Here is a 20,623-nt window from a genome sequence, read left to right as displayed (position 1 = left end):
AGAGTTTAATAAGATAATATTCCCATATAGAAATTAGAAGTCTTAAAGAGCATCTGGTTAAATGTTGAAGAGCCACATGTGATTTGAGAGTCATGGTTTTAGGATCACTGCTGGGAGGATTTGACTAAATCTATGAGGTTTAGAAATATACAAACAGAAATATTTATATTGAAACTACACTAAGACATCTTTTAGAAGATCAAAGACAAATAGGACTTAATTCGTAACAACTGTGATTTGTTTTCTAGTTATTCTCAAAGTTTTTGGACTCAGGACCCCTTGATACTTTTAAAAATTATTGAGAACCCAAAGAGCTTTTGTTTATGTGGGTTATATCCATTGATATTTACCATATTTTAAATTAAAAGTAATACATTTAAATTCTTATTTTAGTTCATTTAAAAATAATAAGCCTATTACATGTTAACATAAATAATATTTTTATGAAAAAATAATTTTTCAAAAAAAGAGTGAAAAGAGTGGCATGATTTTACATAGTTTTTGCAGATCTCTTTACTATCTGACTTAATAGAAGACAGCTGGATACTCATATCTGTTTCTGCAGTCAATCTGTTGAGATATGTTGTTTTGGTTAATGATTATAAAGAAAATCTGGCCTTAAAAAGATATATAGTTGGAAAAGGAGGAATATCTTAATAGATAGTCTTAGTACTATTATAAAAATAGTTCTGAATTTACAGACTCCCTAAAAGGAGGTCTTGGGGACCAAAAAGGTCCACAAGCCACACTTTGAGAATTGCCCATGTACACTTCCATGATGTTTTCCCCTCCCCAAAATAAAACCTCTCTCATTAGGATGGTAGTTCTCTTCTCCAAGCCTAATTTATGCTCTGCTTATGCCTGGAATGCCTTAGCACTTCCTTCTTATCTATAGCTTATTTACCTTAAGACCCAGATCCACAGTGAAACCTTTTGCAGACCTCACTGAAGTGAACTCTCTCCCTCCTCCAGAAGTACTTGTTAAAGGAATCATTAACTTAGTACAATCTATGCCAGTCATAGTTATCATTTACATAGTGCTTTCGGCTTCACAAAGCATTTTACATATATTATTTACTGGTTCCCCAAAGAACCCTATGTAGTAGGTGCTATTATTAGCCCATTTAATAGATGAGGAAACTGAGGTTAGGCTACTTGCACAGCTAGTGAAGGAGACAAAATTTGAGCTCAGTGCTGACCCGAAACTCAGCACTCATATCCACGATGGCACCTTAGCTGCCTGACAATAATAAGAGCTACATTGCAATTGGATTCAATGGTTATAAAGTCATATATGTTCTTTCATATGATCCTTACTCTGTGAGGTTTGGGTATTCCCATTTTATAGAAGAGGAAGCCAGGCTGAAAAAGGCTAAGTGACTTATGGTTGCACAACTAATAGTTGCCAGATGTGATTTAGGAAGGAAGGAAGGAAGGAAGGAAGGAAGGAAGGAAGGAAGGAAGGAAGGAAGGAAGGAAGGAAGGAAGGAAGGAAAAGAAAAAGGAAGGGAGGGAGGGAAGAAACAAAGAAAAATTCTTTCCTTTGTCTACCTTCCATCCAACATTCTACATAGAAATGTTGGTTTTATTTTCATTCTTTGGTTTCTAAGTAACCACGTCTGCACTATCTCTTACATCTATCTCTTCTTTTCTATTCACATAGCTACCATTCTGGTAAATGCCCTAATTATCATCTACCTAGATTATTGCAGGTCTTTCTGACTCCCTGATCTCTTTCCCAGCCTTAATCCATTCTTTGTGTAACTACTAGGCAAATCATCCTTATGCAGAGATCTCATTCAATTCTTCCTCTGCCATAAAATCATCAGTGACTCCCCAATGTCTTTAAACAAAGGAAGTTAAAATTATTTTGCCCTCCACAATCAATTCAAAATCTATAATTTAAGTCCCTCCTCAATCTCATACCACCCTACCCTTCCAGCTTTATACCACAATGCTCCCATAAATGTTTTCCATGTACTCTCTGTCCTCCAAACATGCCCTATGCAGGGCTATTTCCAAGCCTTTTCTATTCACTCTGCCTACTAAGTCCTCCTTCACCTTCTCCATCTATTGAATTCCTATCTCTTCTTTAAAACCCAAATCAAATGTTCCTCCAGGTAGTGGGTCTGAGACATACTCTTTAATAACAAAGTATCACAAGTTCAATGTCTTGGTTATTTTATTGGAAAGCCTAAATTTTTTCCTGTCCAAATGTCAGTCTCCTAATAATCATAGTCACCACCTAAATGTCAGAGTTAACCCCAGGCTCTTTACACTAATATTTCAATCATTTTCCACATTCTCCACACATAGTCACACACACACAATAAAAGGTCACAATTTCAAAGTGTGTTGTAATCACTTCCCAGGATATGCTATCCCTTTATTGTTACTGACACAGGACAGAAAATTCCCCCAGCCCATCTCTTCAAGGGCAGCCCAACATGCAACCATTTATCACAATTTTATAATCTCAGCCAGTAGCTGAGTCAGCAATTGTCCTTGACTTCATCTCCTATCCAACATGGTGCATCTTCCTTGTTCCCACTGCCACCACCCTGAAATTTACCTTGTTTACCTGTTACCTGACCTATCATAATAACTTCCTAGCAGGTTTTCCCACTTGCACCATCTTCTTCCAATAGTCTTCTAGTGATGCCACACTAATTTTCCATATGAAGAGATCTTTTCATTTACTCTTCTGTCTAAATATCTTTGGTGAATTCAACTGTCTCTCGAGCAAACTTAAAACCCCTTTGCTTAGTATACAAGACCTTCTTGAATCAAATCCTGCTTTACATTTCCAGCATTATATTATATTGTGACCTTCCTAAACCATACCACTCTTTGCCCTCACTCCTCCCAGAAAACACCCTAGAGCCTGCCTTCCTTGTGCCTTGCACATACTCTTCATGACTTGAATGTCCTCCCTACCCATGCCCTCACTTTGCCTTTTGATTCCCTTACCTAAGTTTTGCAGCCAAATTCAAGTACCACCATTTCCATGAAGTCTTTCTCTAATTCCAATCCAGCAATGATCTTTTTTTTTCTGTCAAGTATCACAATACTGTCACGTAATTTTATGTAGTATTGTCTTCTATGTTTCTATATATCATCCCCACACCAGACTGTAAACTCCATGAGAATAGAGATTCTTCCATATCTCATCCAAATGTTGAGTCTTCCTCAGGTGTTAAGAACACAGTAGTACTACTCCATAATTCGGTGCTTCTTCCCTATCACCTATCCCTTTGTTCTGGAAGTTATTCTCTCATTCAGAAATTGGTTAAAGTGCATAGCCTTTGAGGTCACTTCCAGCTGAGGTTCTATGATGCTCTATTGTTTTTATCTTTCAGTTTCTACATCTGTACAAACAGTTGTTAAGGAATTTCTGTCCTGGTATTTTCAAAGTTAACATCTAACCCATCAAAGCATGAAATTTATTTAGAAATAAAGTAATAAAAGAACACAGTGCCATGTAACAAGCACTTTTGAAAGTGCAATCTTAGTCTTAGAAAAGTCTAGGATCAAGACACAACATGATGTGTGAATAAAAGTGAAGGCTCTGATCACTTTAAAAGAAGATGTGACATGGGGACTCAAAAAGGTAAATTCAGTAGTTAAGGGGGGAAATGGCATAAAAATGCAATTGAACTCAGGAATCCCTCCAGGAAAGAGAGAAGCAGGGAGCTCTTGTTGGAAAGAATTTCTAGTTTAAAAAAAAAACTCAGTAGTATGGCAAGTTCATACACGTTATTATCTAATGAGATTTTGAAGATACAGAGTTAGACTTTTTTAAATGTTCTACTAGCACTTTTCATGGTAACAGAGAATTGAAAACAAAACGTTGTTCTTGTTCAGTTGTTTCAGACATGTCCAAATCTTCCTGACCCCATTTGGGATTTTCTTGACAGATAATGGAATGATTTCCTATCTTCTTCTCCAGATCATTTTAAAGATGAGGAAACTGAGGCCAAAAGGTTAGGTGACTTGCCCAGGGTGGAAGTTAAGTGTCTGAGATCAGATTTAGGAAGATCAGATCTTCCTGACTCCAGAACTCAGTGCTCTATCCTAGCTTCCATGAAAACAATGTCCATCAGGTGCAGAATACATAGCAAATTGTGGCATATAGTTTCATGGAATACTGCTCTGCTATAAGAAACAATGAACAGAAAGAATCAGAGAAACCAGAAAGACCCCATTATACAGTGAGCTCTTAAGAGCCAAAACTATCTTTTGCCTTTCTCTTTATTCCCAACTTAGTTTAGCACAGTTCCTTGGTCCATAAAAGGCACCTGAAAAATATTTTGGACTTATATGAACTGATTCAGAATGAAACAAGCAGAAACAAAAACAAAAACAAAAAAGCTATGCATAATACCTACAACAATATAAATGAAAGGACAATAAAATTAAGTTGATCTCTACATAATTATCATGACAAAGCTCAAGAAGACTTGAGGAAATGTCCTTTTTTCCTTTCACTGGAGAAATGGGGGAAACTTTGGATATGTGTTGTATTGCACGTGCTGTCAAACCATTTAAAGTCAATTGGTTTCACTTACCTGAGGCAACAGGTGGCACAATTGGTTGGCCTGAAGTGAGAAAGGTCTGATTTCAAATCGACTCAGACTAATTTTTTTTTAGGCAATCAGGGTTAAGTGACTTGCCCAGAGTCACATCCAGTAAGTGGTTGAGATTGGATTTGAACTTGGGTCTTCCTGACTCCAAGTCCAGCACTCTATTTTCTGTGCCACCTAACTGCCCCTTAGATTCAATCTCTTATTTGCTATGTGACTGAGCAAATCACATAACCTTTATTCACTCCAGTTTTCTCAACTGTACAATGGAAATAATAATAGCACCTCTCTTCTAGGACTATTGAGGATTGAATGAAATATTTTGTAAAGCACTCAGTACAGTGCCTGACCTATAGTAGGTGCTTAATAAAATACTAGTTTCTTTCCTTCCAACTGTTTTTATTGTCATTACAAGAAGACTCTTGGTGAGAGGATGATACACTCAAAAATGACCATTTATATAAAAAACAAAAGGTATCAATATCTTAAGAATTCTCCAAGATGGCTAATAATTGGGAGGAAAATTCTTATATTAAAAGACAAATTCTAAGACAATGAAACTAGCAGAAACATTTAGATAGGTGATTTAGTGGAGAGAGAGTCAGATGTAGAGTTGGGAGGGTCTGGGTTCAAATTAGACCTCAAAAAATTCCTAGATGTGTGGGCCTGGGCAAATCCTTAGCCCTTATGGTTCTTCTGCCTTGGAATATTTAGTCTCAATTCTAAGCTAGAAGGTAAATATTTGTTGTTTTATTTTTAACAATACAAATACTGAATGATTTTCTAGAAAAAATCAGAAAATTTCATCCTGAAGTAGACCCAGACTTAAAATTCCTTAGAGAAAAAGTTGAATTCAGTCAAAATATATAAATTGATGGCCCACATAGGATAATTTTACCACACTTTTTCCGTAAGAACAATAGGATAGGGCATGGATGTATGATTTCATCAGCATAGGGAAATTGAGGAAACTCTAACAAATGTAGAAAAACACTTTTTTTCTACAATTTAACAGTGTTATAGCATTGCCTAGAGCCCCGAAATGTTACGTAATTTGCCTAGGATCACACAGCCACCATGTATCAGAGACAGAATTTGAAATCAGGTCTTCTGGGCTCTGAGGCTAACTCTCTATACAGTGTTATATGGCTGTTTATGATATAAAAAGATGGCTATATGAAATAGGGTAAACCCTGCATAATATTCCATAATTTGATGTTTTTTCCCCCTTGTAAATAATTTAGTTCTTTACTTGTACTCACTCCAATGGCTCTTTTGTGACTAAAAACAATGGACCACCACAATTTGTCTTGTCTACTATCAACTCTTGCAAACTTACAGACAAGAGGCTAGCACCAGGATTCTTAAAAAATCCTATTTATTCACGGTTCCCTTAGCTGAGCATTCATATATCTAAAAATGCCAATTCCTTAGTAAATGGCTTTCAGAAAGCTACCCCTTCTAAGGATAATTCTCTTTGAGAACAAATTACAAAGGAAATAATACATAATAACTCGTAGGTCCCTTGCTTTACACAACAGCCTTTCAGGGTGGATACACTAGAACCAGAGTTGGCAAAGGATGTTGAAAGACTTTCCTTCAAATTCTTCACCTCTGTTTTGCTCAGAAGAGACTTTTTCACTTAATCAGATGTCCTACTGGAAGCAGAAGGTTTGGGGACAACTATTTGTCTGTGTGTGTGTGTGTGTGTGTGTGTGTGTGTGTGTGTGTGTGTGTGTGTGTTTGTATGAAGCATAGCTTTTAAAAGAAATTGTAAGAACTTTGGAGATATCAAGCTATCTGCCTTAAGAAATAAACTGTATTCAGGGCAAAAAAAACTGGCCCTGTGATTTCACTGGCATAGGGAATTCCCTCTGAGTTAACTCCCTCCTACCACTAGTGGATACCTTCTCTGAAACTTAAAGACTTGGAGAATTCTTTAGAGCACCCAGAAATTAAAAGACTTGCCCAGCTCACATAGACAATATGTGTCAAAAGCAGGAACTGAATGCAGATCACTGATTCCAAAGCCTTTTGGTATCAACTCTACTACAGAGCCTCATAAAAGCTTTGGGAAAAAAATGATTTCTGGTGCTTCAAGCAGAGCAGCCTTCTGAAGGTGGAGAGATTAAAACAAATGGGAAGATACAGAATATTTACTGGTCAGAAGTTAAAGATAAATGATTAAGGATTTGTTGTTTGTTATATCGTTTTAAAACTTAGCAGGAGGCATCTGGGTAGCTCAGTGGATTGAGAGCCAGACCTAGAGATAGGAGGTCCCTAGGTTCAAATCTGGCCTCAGACACTTCCCAGCTGTGTGACCCTGGGCAAGTCACTTGACCCCCATTGCCTAGCCCTTACCACTTTTCTTCCTTGGAGCCAATACACAGTATTGACTCCAAGACTGAAGGTAAGGGTTTAAAATAAATAAATAAATAATAAAAAAATAAAACTTAGCACTTGAAACAATTTTCTCCCATATTTTATAATATATATTTTAAATGCATGAGGTTAATACCATCTAAAAGAAGCTATGATAGGTCCTAAGTTCAAATATGGCCTCAGACACTTCCTGGGTAAGTCACCTAACTCCCATTGCCTAACCTTTACTTAGTGCTCTTCTGCCTTGGAACCAATATACAATATTGATTCTAAGATGGAAGGTAAGGGTCTTAAAAAAAAAAGAAGTTATAATATGAAACAGAATATGCTAAATTCTTCTTTTTCAAAACCTTATTTCCAGAGGAAGTTTTCCCATAAGCATAAGGTATCAGTCCTTTTAACCTGGAAATAAACATAAACTAAAGCCAACTTGAGGGAAAAGTCGTTGATACCAAATAAGCATGTTTTTTTTTTTCCACATCAGTACCATTCCTTGCTATCCACCCCATTTAACATAGTTAAAACTTCCAAATAAATGCTGATCAATTAATAGGCTGGAAAAGTATTTCACAAACGGCACTGACAGTCCCTGTAAGACTTGCTGGTCTGAATATTGGGTTTTATAGAGATGTAACAAACTTAATAGAAGTAAAACAAACTTTATTACAACATATAATGTGTTGTATTAATTTACACAATGAGATATAAAAACATACTGCTTATATTATACAGAAAAGTTGACATCAATAAGAATATTTAAAACAAATACTACTTTTGCACATGACATACATGTTGATAAAAAGCAATTTTACACAATACTGTTTACTAAATAGTAAATAAACCCTTCCCAGAGAGACCTATGGCTTACTCTGTGAGGGATTGCACTAATATGTTCAGGACCTAGACTGTCAAGATGATTAGACATCTTGAATTGAGGCAACTTTCTGGAAGCATATATAAGACCCAATTATGGCTTTGGATTCACACTCCCAAGGGAGTAGCTGGTTATTTCAGTGGTAACTATACCACTGAATCCTAGTAGAAAACCCAACCCCAAGGGCATATCATTCCAGGACACCATTGTTGGATATAGAAATTAGAAGGGAAGGAATCCATATACTAACTCCTAATCTATGGCTCTAGAAACGTGTTTCCCCCCCAATGCTTCAGTCTTGCAGTTTTCAAGTGGTCCTCTTCTTTATCCCTATATTTTCCCTTTCTTCATCATGTATGTCCCTATCTTGATGTTTCTACCTCTTCTCCTCCATCTATTTCTGGTCTAAAGGACCCGAGTCAAGAAAAGAGGGCAGACAAGAAGGCGGGGGGAAAAGGGGGAAATTGCCTGAGAAATAAATGTCACAAATGACATAGGCAAGAAAAATGATATGAAATAATAATTTATTCTTTACTCCTTTACACACTCGAGAGTAACCCTCAGGAAACTTCTCATCAAGACCATTGCCCTGAAGAAGTAAGGATATGGAGAACTGAATTTGGAAGACATTGGTTAAAAGTCAAGTCTTTCACACAGCCCATCTGTATGATCCTAGGCAAATCACTAAATCTTTCCATCTCCCAGACAACTACTATCAAGAACTATAAGTTAAAGACTGTTGCTCAACTGCATTGGGAGAAGAGAGCTTCCTCACTAGAATTCATCATAGGTTTAGACATTTCTTCTCTCTCTCTGTCCTTCCCCCCCCCCAAAAAAAAAAAACAACCATGGGGAAGACAAAAATAATAAAGTTCCATCCACATGGCCTTGGGATAAAAAGCCCTCCTAGATGAAGTCAAGTTAAAGAGTCACATGAAAAACATAAAGCCATCTTATACTAAACATTCAATGTTACCACCATGAACACTGTAGTCTTTTCATTTCTTCCTACTAAGACATTCTTTATTTTCCACTTAAAGGCACTCACATCCACACATGGTATGAGGATGACATCATCTACCTTAGGTTGTTTGTTTTTTAAGTGTTGATAAAAGCACCAAAAAAGCTGCACCAAAGGGGAAAAAGAAAACAAGAACCACTTTGTTTCTGTAACTAGAACATACACATTCCATACCAAAAAGTTGCTTCAAACTGTGGTCATCAGTTTTAAAGAACCAGACCTAAAACGAAGTATTTTCTTTTTGAGATTATGAGAGGCCTTAATTTTTACAAAAGTCTTTGCATGGCTGTCATGAAGAGCCGGAGCTGTGACTGCTTGGAGAGGGAGAGTTTGGACAAACTGGGACCAAATCAAACCCCCGCTTTCTTCAGAGTCACTAGTGGTGGTGCTCTCCCCCACAAACTCCACTTCACTCAAGCTTGACTCGCTGTCCCCAAAGCAGTTGGTGGTATAGTTGCTCTGTTCATCTTCACTGGTGTCCACCACTGTGGAATGGAACAAGGACTCGCACTCGGCAGAATACTCAGAGTCACTAGCTACATAAGCGTAAGGGCTCACATATGGAAGAGAAACCTGGTTATAGACTGCCACAGGTTCTCTGCGATTTCTCCTTGCCCTTCTCAAGGCTTCTTCGTAGGAAATCTCAGCGGATGACTTCCACCTCCGATAATCAGTTCGCTTGTGTTTTGGTTTGGCCACGACTGCTTCTCTTCCGTGTCCGTGTCCGTGGAGCTTGGTGACAGGCCTGTGGAGACCCCCTGTAACCCTGCTGGAAAGACCAGCCTCGGCCTGGGAGTTTCCCCCCTTCTTCCCTCTAGAGGAGCCTTTTTTGAATTTCTTATTTGTATCCAAGTCATCAGGGAAATGGCACTTCTTGCTCACAGCTCTGCTTTTTTCCCTCACGGTCGGTAAGCCACTTTCCAAGCCATTAAGACCATGAGCTCTGTGCTTCAGGGTCGAGCTCTTCAGAATTCGGACGTTTTTGTTGGCTCTCTGTAACTTACTACTCTGCTGCTGCCCTGGAATAAACTGAGCATTGACCAGAAGTCCATCCTCCAAGCTCTGGGAAGAAGAGCCCTCGCTCTTGAAATCTAAAGCGGGTCTTTCTTCAATAGGCTGGGAGGAAGGCAGGGGCGGAGGAGGCACTGCAGGGGGAATTGCGGGCAGAGCCGCCTGGGAGCTGGATTTCTGTGACATCTTTTTCAGTGGCTGTACAACTTTGTTCTCCTGTTGGAGAGCTGGGTCTCGGCCAGGACTCTCTTTCGGAGAGGCAGTAAAGAGCTGACCACTTTCTTTAGGGGAATCCCCTGCCCCAGAAACGGGGCACCACGCAAACTCCTGGGAGCCTGGCTTGACATTTTTTGGCAGGTGCTTGCTTTGATGCTCAGTGGCTGCATTTGGCAGGCAGCCCACAGTCACAGGCATCCTCCGGCTTTCCAGCTGTTCTCCCTTTGATTCTTTCAACCACTGCTTCAGTGGGGGAAAAGTGCCATTCTCCAAAGAGGTTGTTCCACCAGAATGCAAACAGGCTTGTTTAGAATTCTTAAGGTTAACACTGTTGCTGTGTGTAACTCCGCCAGTCGCTCTGACACAAACGCTCCCGTGCCTCAGAATACCCTTCGTGGGGTCAGCATTCACGCTTGTCCGCAGCTTATTAGTCCTAACAGGATGTGTTTTTTTCTGCACTAGACTCAAGATATAACCATCTATTTTCTTATTGGATGCGGGATAGGACACTGACGTGGAGTTGCTTTGTGGAAGGGAAGAATTATCTGATTTGACAGAATCTAGTTCTGAGCCAATGCAAGCCTCATTAGCACTGCTACCAATTTGTTCCTCCTCTTTCACGGGGTTGTTGGTCATGGAAAGAAGAAACATCGGGCTCTGTACAGCTACAGCATGAAGCGGGCTTGGATAGCGATAGATATCGTTTCCATTTTTAGATACCAAATCACATTGATACTTCGGATTCACTTCTGCAATGACATCAAGGGAATTAGACTGTGGTATAGTGAGTGAACGGCAAACATCACCTGATGCCTGGTCTTCATATTGGCCTTCTTTGTGTTCCAACCATCCTATGAGATCTGAAGAGGAAAAAGACAAATTAAAAAAAAAAAAAAAAACATTTTGTTGATTAGCTCTATTATGACTCTCACTAATTTTTTGAAGTCGAGAGAAAACTACCTTTAAAAATCTCAAGATATGATTCATGGACAATGTTGCAAAAACACCAATGATTACATCAAAATATTTCATACTTGTAAATGATTATAAAATGCTGGGGGTGGAAAGTCTTCTTGTGAAGGACTCTGGAAAATGATGTCCACTATTTTCCCTGCCTCATTGTTTTTTAAGTAGAGATGGAAAATTTAATTTTTAATTTTTAAAGAGACAATTTTTAAACCTATTAAAGCGATTTCTACCCTCAGGAATCTTATAGTCTATTTTGTTACTTTACTTTTATAATTTATGGCAATATTACGTATTCTTTTGTATTTTCTTTCTTTTTTTAATACTCTTAACTTCCATTTTAGATTCAATACTATATATTGGTTCCAGGACAGAAGAGTGGTAAGGACTAGGCAATGGGGGCTAAGGGACTTGCCCAGGATCACACAGCTGGGAAGTGTCTGAGGCCAGACTTGAACTCAGAAACTCCTGTCTCTAGGCCTGATTCTTATCCACAGAACCACCTCGCTGCCCCCTCTTTTGCATTTTCTTAAGAAAAATCATTCTGATTAGCATTAGAATATTCAGGAATAATTGCCACAAAGAAAATCATGAAAAATCATGAAAATTTTCCAAAATCTCAGCATTAGAAGGATTGATCAAATTACAACAATAGCTTCTTTAGATTTTCAATTGTGATACTTTGATATCTGCATGATTTCGGTGCAGCACTCCTCCTACTAGTAGATTTTCTCAACCCATCCAAAATTCTCTCTTCCAAGTAAATTCTTGCCCTTTATTTTTCCTGAATCTTCTCTAATAGAGGTTCAGGCACAAAATGCACTCAAGGGCTTCCTTGAAGACCTTCATGATTACATTGCCACACTCAGACTCTCCATCATTTGTTATCCCTTCTCTCTCAATCACCAGCCCCACCTGCTTTCCAAGTGCATGTGTCCCTGATAGTGCTTTTTGAACAACTTGTTATATACATTTTTAAAGTATCATCAAGTATCATCTTTGAAGTGGTCTGAAGAAAAAAAATGCAATCTGTTTTTGTAAATGTAAAAAACTAGTTAAGCATCTTTAATTAGTTTATATTTATTGTTTTATGGCTTTTTAGAATTATATTCTCTACAAGTAATCCTATTAGATATTCAGTAGTACAATGATAAATTGTAACCATAGATATAATAGTAAGTAAAAAAGCCCTATTCTTAGTTTAATAATTTGCCCATGAGAATCAGTAATCAATAATTATATTGTGCATAAAATAACAAAGAACATCCTCTGAAATGCCTTGGCAAGATATCTTTGTCAAGGGGAGTTGTGTGTATGACTTTAGCGTCCTGGAATGTGTCCACATACTCCCAAGACTGGAAGTTTCTGACATCTCAGGTGACTTTGAAGCTACAGTGACCTTGGCTCTTTACCATATAGGGAACAGAGTTGACATAATTGGTCCCAAGAAAACTTTATTTTCTTCTTTAATAAAAAGGTTTATTTTATTTATTTTTTAGAATATTTTTCCATGTTTACACGATTCATTTTCTTTCCCTCCCCTATTCCCTCCCCACTCCCAGAGATCATTAATTTCACTGGGTTGTACAAATGTTGTCATTTGATACATACTCATTTTTGCTATAGAGTTATTTTTTTAAGGCCTAAACCCCAAATTCCATACCCATATATACATGTGAGAAGTGATGTCATCTGTTTTGCTTTTGCATTTCTACTCCCATAGTTCTTTCTCTCGATGTGGATAGCATTCTTTCTTGGTTTGTTGCATTGCTACTAGTAGCAAAGTTCATTACATAGGATTTTTCCACAATAGAACTTATTTTCTTAAAGTCTTTTAGAAGACCAAAACTTTGGTTGACCTCCTCTTCTGTAGAAGAAACATTCAGCTGATCCTTTCCCCTGCCCCTTTCTAGGTGTGTTTGTGTGATTTGACTCTTTTGCTTAGACTATAAAAGCTTGGGTGGTTCAAATCTCAGTATCTTTGGCCAAAGATGGGCTTGGAACATGAAATTTTGTGATTTACAACTTTCTACAATAAAACGTCAGTTTAGCTAAGATAATTGCTTCCTGGCCGTATTATTTTCAACATTTTGGAGGGAAGGAAGAACCCTTAATAAGTAATAATGAAAAGTTTGATCAAAGTTGAATTTCCAACAACCACCAACAATTCAGATGTAACATTTCTGACTTTATTCATCATTTTTATCTTCTTTTTTTCTGTAATAATACATTATTAATATTTTTCTGTAATATAAAATTAATTCAAAATATCAAATAATATTTAATTGCCTCCCAGTTATCTGGAGAGGTCAAAATTTCAAGATTATCACCGCTCAAGAACAATTGAAGTTCCCTCCAGTTAGAAGTTCTTTGTATTGAAAAACAACATCTGAAAATCAAAACTGCATCTACATCCCATGATTCTTTTTGTTTTCTTTTTAATAATCTTTGCCTTCCATTTTAGAATCAACACTAAGTATGGGTTCCAAGGCACAAGAATGGTAAGGGCAAGACAATGGGGGGCAAGTGACTTGCCCATGGTCACACAGCTGGGAAGTGTCTGAGGCCAAATTTGAACCCAGGACCTCCAGTTTCTAGGTTTGGCTCTCAATCCACCAACCATCTAGCTGCCCTTTCCCATTATTTTTAAATGAGTGGGGGTAGGGGGGTAGGTTGGTGTTTTCTTCTACTCTAATAGAAGAAAAGCCCTTTTCTTCTTTCAGAAATATTAATAGAACTGCCCAATTTAAGGGAAATATGACAAAAGTTTATTAACAATTAGCAAGTATGTACTTCCTACCCCTTTTATCTCAGGTACTCCATAAAGAAAAATTATATATTTGAGATGTCTGTCCTGCATCTCTTCTACAGGCAATATGCCTATCATATTTATGCCTTAAAATATGATTATAAAATGCTCTGAAAATAGCTTCTTTCCCCATAAATTCTGTCTTCTCACTTTTGAGGAATAAAAGAATTTCAAGGTTTAAATTAACTTTAAAGAAAAAATACATCAGAAAAGATGTCAGTTCCTAAATCCTCATCTAATTGAGTGAGTTCCATTGTTTCTAAATTACATGACTATGAGATTTTCCATGGGATTTATTTAGGGGGGTGGGGGAAGACAGTTAATCAGTTTCCAATGAAATCATCTAATCTTATACTAAATTGCCTTTAATAGGTTTATAAAACTTCCCTTTGAGAACAATTTTGTACAGAATGGAACTGTGCAATTTATAAACTTGGGCAGCATGAGATAGCCAATTCAGATAATACAAATTTGTTTTCTATAAAACTTTTGGGACCGAATACACTGTTCTCAAACAAAGAAGCCATTCAATTACCTTTGTCATATCTGCTTTGTAGCAGGCAGCCCTATCTTTCATATATGAGAATTCAACCTCAAATAGAATATTGCAGTCAGAATAAGAATATAGCACCATATTACTGTCCTTATCCATAAAATCAAGGAGTATAGTCTCTGCATTGCCTTTTCTCTTGACTTGAAGTTGATAAGAGGAAACATGGAACCATGCAGAAAATGCCATGAGTGTTCCAATGAGGGAAACAGTGCACATGAAAATGATTTTTTAAATTGCAAAGGTGTTATCACAGTCTTGCACATCACACTTCTCTCTACTCTCCACTCAGAGACAGAACAGCATCTTTCACACTGCTGTCCATATCTCAACTCTCTGAAGGACCAAATGTTTGAGCCAGAGGATTCAGAGAGACATAATGGAACTACTGATCTCCTGAATGCTAAAAATAAACCAACAAATCACCCCTCAGCACTTTGCTGATGGATAAGATTAACTTAATAGCTTCATTTCTAAACTGGTGAATGAACAGATTCAAATCTTAACTGCCACTTTCTATAGCTTGAGTAACTTTGGGTAAGTTATGTCACCTTTTAGCCTCAGTTCTCTCATCTGTAAAAAGGGGGCGTTGAACTGAGAAATCTTCCAGCTCTAGATTTGACTGCATCTGTCGTCTCTATTATCTTTTTTTCTTTCTTTTTTAAATCCTTACCTTCTATCTTAGAATCAACACTATGTATTGGTTCCAAGACAAAAGAGTGGCAAGGGTTAGGCAGTGGGGGTTAAGTGATTTGCCCAGGGTCACACAGCTAGGAAGTATCTGAGATTTTAATCCAGGACTTTCTATCTCTGCTGGACCCAGGACCTATTCACTCTGTCCATTATTTGTAAAGCAACAGATTGGAGCTGGATCCTAGATTTTAAACTTCTGACTCACTGTCAATATATTTGCCATGAGGAATCAAATAGTACTGAGCATTTAAGTTGGCAGCAAAGAAGAATCCCTGGGAAGCAGGATCTCCAGACCCATAATCCAGATCTTGGGATTCTTCTCTTTTCCCTTCCCTGTCTCAACTCCTTCTTTCTTTATTTGCCCAAAAAATCAATCCAACAGAGGGGAATGTGATTCCCATATAGAGATACTAGTCTTACCTTCCCAATACCAATAAAAAAAGGAATATATAACAAGTTGCAACTAGAAACAAAAGCAGAAGAATGTGGAAGTCTCAGAGACCATGAACGTTTTGTGGCATGTTTTATAAAGTATGAGATATACTAGCATGCTACTGTATACCCTTTGAGGACCATGAGGCTAGGCATTCTCTAATTGTCCCTTCAAGGTCTAAAATTGCTGTGAACCTTACCTGTAGATTTGGGGTGTCCATCTGAGATACTCAAGGATGTTTCCAAGGGGCTACAAAAGCAGGTGCTGGAATGGCAACTGGATAAACACTCACAGAAGACGGAATTAGAGGAATTGGAAAGTGATCCCGAGGCCCCATCACTCAGCTCATAAAACCCTAAAAATACAAACACCATTTGGAATTAGACTGCCTGAGCAACCTTTGAGCATTTCCTACTTAAAAGGAAATAACTAATCTCCTAGAAAAGTTAAGAGAAGGTTTGAAGGTAAGCTTAGGTTCACTGGATTTCATGTTCTAATTTTACATATCTGTTTCAGTTTCTCAGAACTATGGAAAATCAGATGGAAAGTGGGTTCTAAAAATGGCCTTGTAGTTGTTATTATCCACAAGCTGACCTTCCTTCTATTTTTTTAAGTCCCTTCCATTCATACTTAGTGAGAGATGAAATGGACACAGAAATAGACACTATGTAAAGTACAAATAGAAAAACTCATATATGTCTGTCACTTGGTCTTTACTATTATCAGGATTTAGAAAAAAAAAAGTTCAAGAGAGGACAGCAGGGAGTAAACTAAAATCTATTTTGTGAACCAAATGGTAACAAACTTTTGAAGTTGTCTCAGGAAGTGGAAGTGTGACTAATTTTGTAGCTCACTGCTGACTCTCACATTTCAAAGAAGGAAAGTTCTTTCAGAAATTTAAATAAAAGCCTTATTTTTTTTTAACTAGAGAATTCACTCTGATCAATGTCACTATTTCTTTAAGTTTAGGGGATTTTTTTTCCCTTCCTTCAAAAAGATGGGAGAGTTATTATTTTCTGCATGGGAAATACAAATCTATTATAGTTTTGCAGGTCTTGAAAAGCTGATAATAAAAAACATTAATATCAATTAGCATATAGCACAAGAATATAATCAGTTAATATAAAGCATAGGAGCTTTACCTGAACTAGGACGGCTATCTGTCTCCAGGTGTTCTTCTGATGTTTTTTCAACATCCAACCTTAAATCACTTATCTGCTTGTCTAGTTCTTGCAACTGGTTTAATAGACCAGCATCCCTCCTTCTCAAACAGTTCTGAGGTGGAAAAAAGAAAATAAAATTAAGACACATTAGTGAGAAACAGATGTTCTGTTACATATACTAAAATTACCTCATCTCACACATCAGTTCTCAATTTTCCAAGGCCAAAAATTTAACCACGAGAATGGAAATAAACAAAAACCTCCAAATTATCCTTTGGAACTCTTTAAATTCCATTTTATTTTTATACATTAGAATAAAATGTATTGTCATATACAAAAACTTCGGGTATAAATCTAATGTCTTTAACATTTAACTACTAGATTCAAGCAACTTCTTTAAAAGGTTAAATAGAAAATAGAAAAACAAAAATTGAGAACTTGACATTTTATTCATAAAGAACCATAGAAAATGAATTACTTTATAAAAAACTTAATTTAAGATCACTATATACTATAACAGAAACTATGGTCTAATCAAGTTTTGGTTAGCAGATAGACTATATAAAGCTCTGTTAATTGTTCTATTGGGTACAATCGATATAAGTGCCTTTGAAAATGAGAAACTACTAACTCTAGTTAGTGTCAAGTACAGAGTGTGCTGGCAGAATTTGGATTTGAGAGGGAGAATTTGAACTAGTTCAGATTTCCTTAGGGAAAAGCATCAATTCTGCTAACTCATCACTGCCATCTAGTGCCCTGCCAGAAAAACAAAATACAACCCAGAAAAGGCATCTGGTTCAAATCATGAATGTCAAGTGTACACATTAAAATAGTATCACAAATATTGGCTAAACTAGAATTCTCTTGATATAGCGAATGCTGCACTCATCTGGAATAGACAATAAGCATGTGCCATTTATGATCATAAAAAGTGACTTCGTTATTTATGAAGATAAAAATGCTATTTGCACAGCACAGGGCATTAAACATGCATGACCAACCGAAATTAGCCCAAACTAGTGTCAGATCCAAATTCAGTCTGCAGCCAAAGAAAATATGTTTATAAAAATGCCTTGCCAGGAACATAGGGTAAGGCTATGCTATATATCTTTCCACTTTAAAAAAAAAACTGCATGAATATTCAGTGCTCTTCCTGAATATCCATAGGCTCAAGCTTTGGGACACAAACCAATATCATTTGATGGAGATATTTATTTAGGGGAAATTGCTGGGTGAATAAGAATCATGAAGTTACAAAAAAATTTTTTGATGCAACAAATGATTCCACAGCACCTCATTGTTTGCGCTGACCATTAATCTTTCAGCATAGTTATTGAGGGGAATTCACTTGAGGATTTAGTTGCTGTTTCCCAAACTACATTTTGAGGGCAGTGAAAACAAAAGACTCCGCCATTGCTATGAGGCTGAGTTAAAGCAATTAATCGATGCCTCTTGGTTTTTCCTCCCCCCTAATGAAGATTGCTTAAAATGGTTCATTCTGATAGAATCCAGTACGTTAAAGGTTCTTCTCACCCACCCTCTTAAATCACAATTGGATTTCAGAGTACAGTAGATATAAAACAGTATCCATTGGGGGAGGGGCGCCACCTATTCCTCACTCATTTTCATCAGTTGCATTTAGTTTTAGTTCCATTATGCAAAGGAGCCTCCATCTGAAATTAAGCTTCAAACCAACTGCAAAATCTGACAAGCAGAAAAGCGTTCTGGGAATGACAATGAATCAACTATTTCCTAAGGTCATTTCAGTATAATGGTTTAAAAAAAAAAAAGCATTTCATTTGGGCTGAAAAAAAATCACTCATACCAAGTGTCCCCGTCTTGACTTTTATTACTTTCAGAGTGAATGAAAAAGAAAAAGAGAACTCACAAGACTTGCAATTGATTTTTTTTAGTGAAGAGCTTTTCCATGCCCACCCCTTCCCCTAAAGCATTTAACTAGCAAGCAGAAGGTCATAACCAAATGAAACAGAGAAGATGCTGAGCCTTAGAATGGAGGTGTACCGAAATTAGCCCCAACTCTAATCCTCACCTGATCCAGACACAATGCACACGCGCGCGTGCACAGCCATACACATAGTGACACCAAAACGAGAGCGCGGAGGGTGCGTTCGGGGCGCTGGCGATGGAGCCGGCCGGGAGGTGGGGGGGGGGGAGGATGGGGAGGGGGTAGGAGACAGAAGGAAAGAAGACGGAGAGAAGGGGACACGTTGGTTTTGGGAAAAGAGTGTCTTTGTAAGAGACTGTAAAACTCCTTGAAGTCGAGGACAATTTTATTATTTTTTGTCTTGGTATCCCTAAGCAAAAGTGGATAGATTGTTTTAACAATGCAAATTCGTGCAGCTCGAAGCAAACCCCCTCAGCCCCGAAAACTACAGTCGGGGACCTCAGGGTCTCCTCCCAGAAACGCTACCTACCAACTGCTGCCTCAGCAGCAAGATGTTCTCCTCCAAGTACTTCTCCTCCAAGCGACTGCGCTGGGAGGTTTCTCCCGGCGCCGGCAGCTCCCCAGCCCGAGTCGGCGCCACGCCCCCGGCTCCGGCCCCGGCTCCGATCCCCGGACTTCTGAGAACACTGCGGACTAGCAGCTCTTGCCGCTGCCGTAGGAACTCCAGCTCCGCCAGACCGGCCAGCGTGGCCTCTAGCCGTTCCCGGGTGCGCTGTCGCTCAGTGTCTGCCTCGCCCTTGTCCCTCCAGCGCCCCTCGGGCTCCACCGCCCGCTGCTCTCCCCGGGGCGTCTGTGGCTCCGGTTCTTTCGCGGTCACGGCTGGACTGGGTTTCATGTCCTTCTCCCTCTTCCCAATCCCTCATCCGACTATGAGAGGCGTGCGCGCCCCTCACCCCTCTGGAGCAGTTCCGCAGGTGGAGGCGAAGTTCCCCAATACACCCTGTGCAGGGGAACAGAAATCAATTGCTCCTCTGCTCTAGCTACTGCTGGTGGGCTAGAAGGCGGGGCGAGGGGGTCATGCTGGACTGAGCTGGGGGGACCCCAGGCAAGAGGAGGGAAATTCCACCCTCGCCACAGTCCGGGTATCTTCAGCTTCAGCCTCCCAGGACGGCAACAGAGGAGCAGAGTCTAGCCAGCCAACCTTGAGCACAACCACCCATCCGTCCTGGGGCTGCAGCCCCCTCCTCTGACTCTGCCAGGTCTCCTCCCAGCCAGGATCCTCTGCTGATAATGCTGTTCGGCACAACGTCACACACAGCTTTGCAGCTCTGCAAACCCTCAGTCCCACATCCTCCTTCTTTGGTCCTGCCCCCCTGTCTATTTCTCACTCTTGCTTTATCTTTCCTCTCCTGTCAGGCTCACCCTTTTCTATTTTCGTTCAGCGCCTAGTTCTAGTCACTGGGCCTTCCCCGCCCCCTCTCTTTTTTCCTACCTCTTCCCCCTGCCACCCATCCCCCCTTTCTCGTTCTCTGAGCCCACTTTTTCCCCCTTTCTTTTCCTTATTGGTTCTCCTATTTCGCACAACTCAAGGGGCAACTGACTTGAGTCCCAGTATCCAGTTACAATCGGACTTGGAGCCAAAGTCCACGAAATAACAAAACGGTTGGGCTCCCCTGAGAACTTTCAAAAACTCTGATTTTCAGCACAAAATCTTAACCCTTTCTACACACAACTACCTCTCATACAGACATAAGTTGAATTCATGTTTCTTTTCAATAATAACTGGTTATTCCTCACCCCTGCAACAACAAAAGATGCTTCTCCACAATTTGGGGTTTTTTTAAATTATATAATAAGGAGAGCTTTGAAACTATAAGTCTTAGATAGGGCCCCTCACACAAAGAAATGGTAGAGATCTCACCAAAAAGGTATTTGAAATTGGACTGTAGAAAATCAATGGAAATTAGACTGCAGGCAATTGCCTTGTCTTTGAGGTCTTAGGGGAGCAGTAGAGGT

The 20,623-nt window shown here is 38.8% G+C and overlaps 1 protein-coding gene across 1 annotated transcript; it reads right to left on the bottom strand.

The window, feature by feature from the left end:
• Positions 1 to 7,608: 7,608 nt before the first annotated feature.
• DACT1 (dishevelled binding antagonist of beta catenin 1) lies at positions 7,609 to 20,077 on the bottom strand. The gene is made up of 4 exons (XM_001369147.4): positions 19,137 to 20,077; positions 16,681 to 16,813; positions 15,738 to 15,893; positions 7,609 to 10,947 (listed from the first exon to the last, which is right to left on the bottom strand). Exons 1-4 carry the CDS (start codon positions 19,500 to 19,502, stop codon positions 9,047 to 9,049), a joined length of 2,556 nt encoding a protein of 851 aa, XP_001369184.1. The 5' UTR covers positions 19,503 to 20,077; the 3' UTR covers positions 7,609 to 9,046.
• Between the last annotated feature and the right edge of the window lie 546 nt (positions 20,078 to 20,623).

This window comes from Monodelphis domestica, chromosome 1 (assembly GCF_027887165.1).
Source record: "Monodelphis domestica isolate mMonDom1 chromosome 1, mMonDom1.pri, whole genome shotgun sequence".
Taxonomy (NCBI): Eukaryota; Metazoa; Chordata; class Mammalia; order Didelphimorphia; family Didelphidae; genus Monodelphis; species Monodelphis domestica.
Note: the sequence above shows the minus strand (reverse complement) of the source record. Positions and strands in the feature narration are given on the sequence as shown.

What these genes read in the sequence shown, in the direction of transcription:
- DACT1 (XM_001369147.4), bottom strand. Translation starts at nt 19,502, where the DNA reads ATGAAACCCAGTCCAGCCGTGACCGCGAAAGAACCGGAGCCACAGACG. An exon ending in TGCTGCTGAGGCAGCAGTTG is followed by an intron (nt 16,814 to 19,136) that starts GTAGGTAGCGTT and finishes TTTCCACCTCAG; the next exon opens with AACTGTTTGAGAAGGAGGGA. An exon ending in TGGACACCCCAAATCTACAG is followed by an intron (nt 10,948 to 15,737) that starts GTAAGGTTCACA and finishes TTTCCTCTTCAG; the next exon opens with ATCTCATAGGATGGTTGGAA.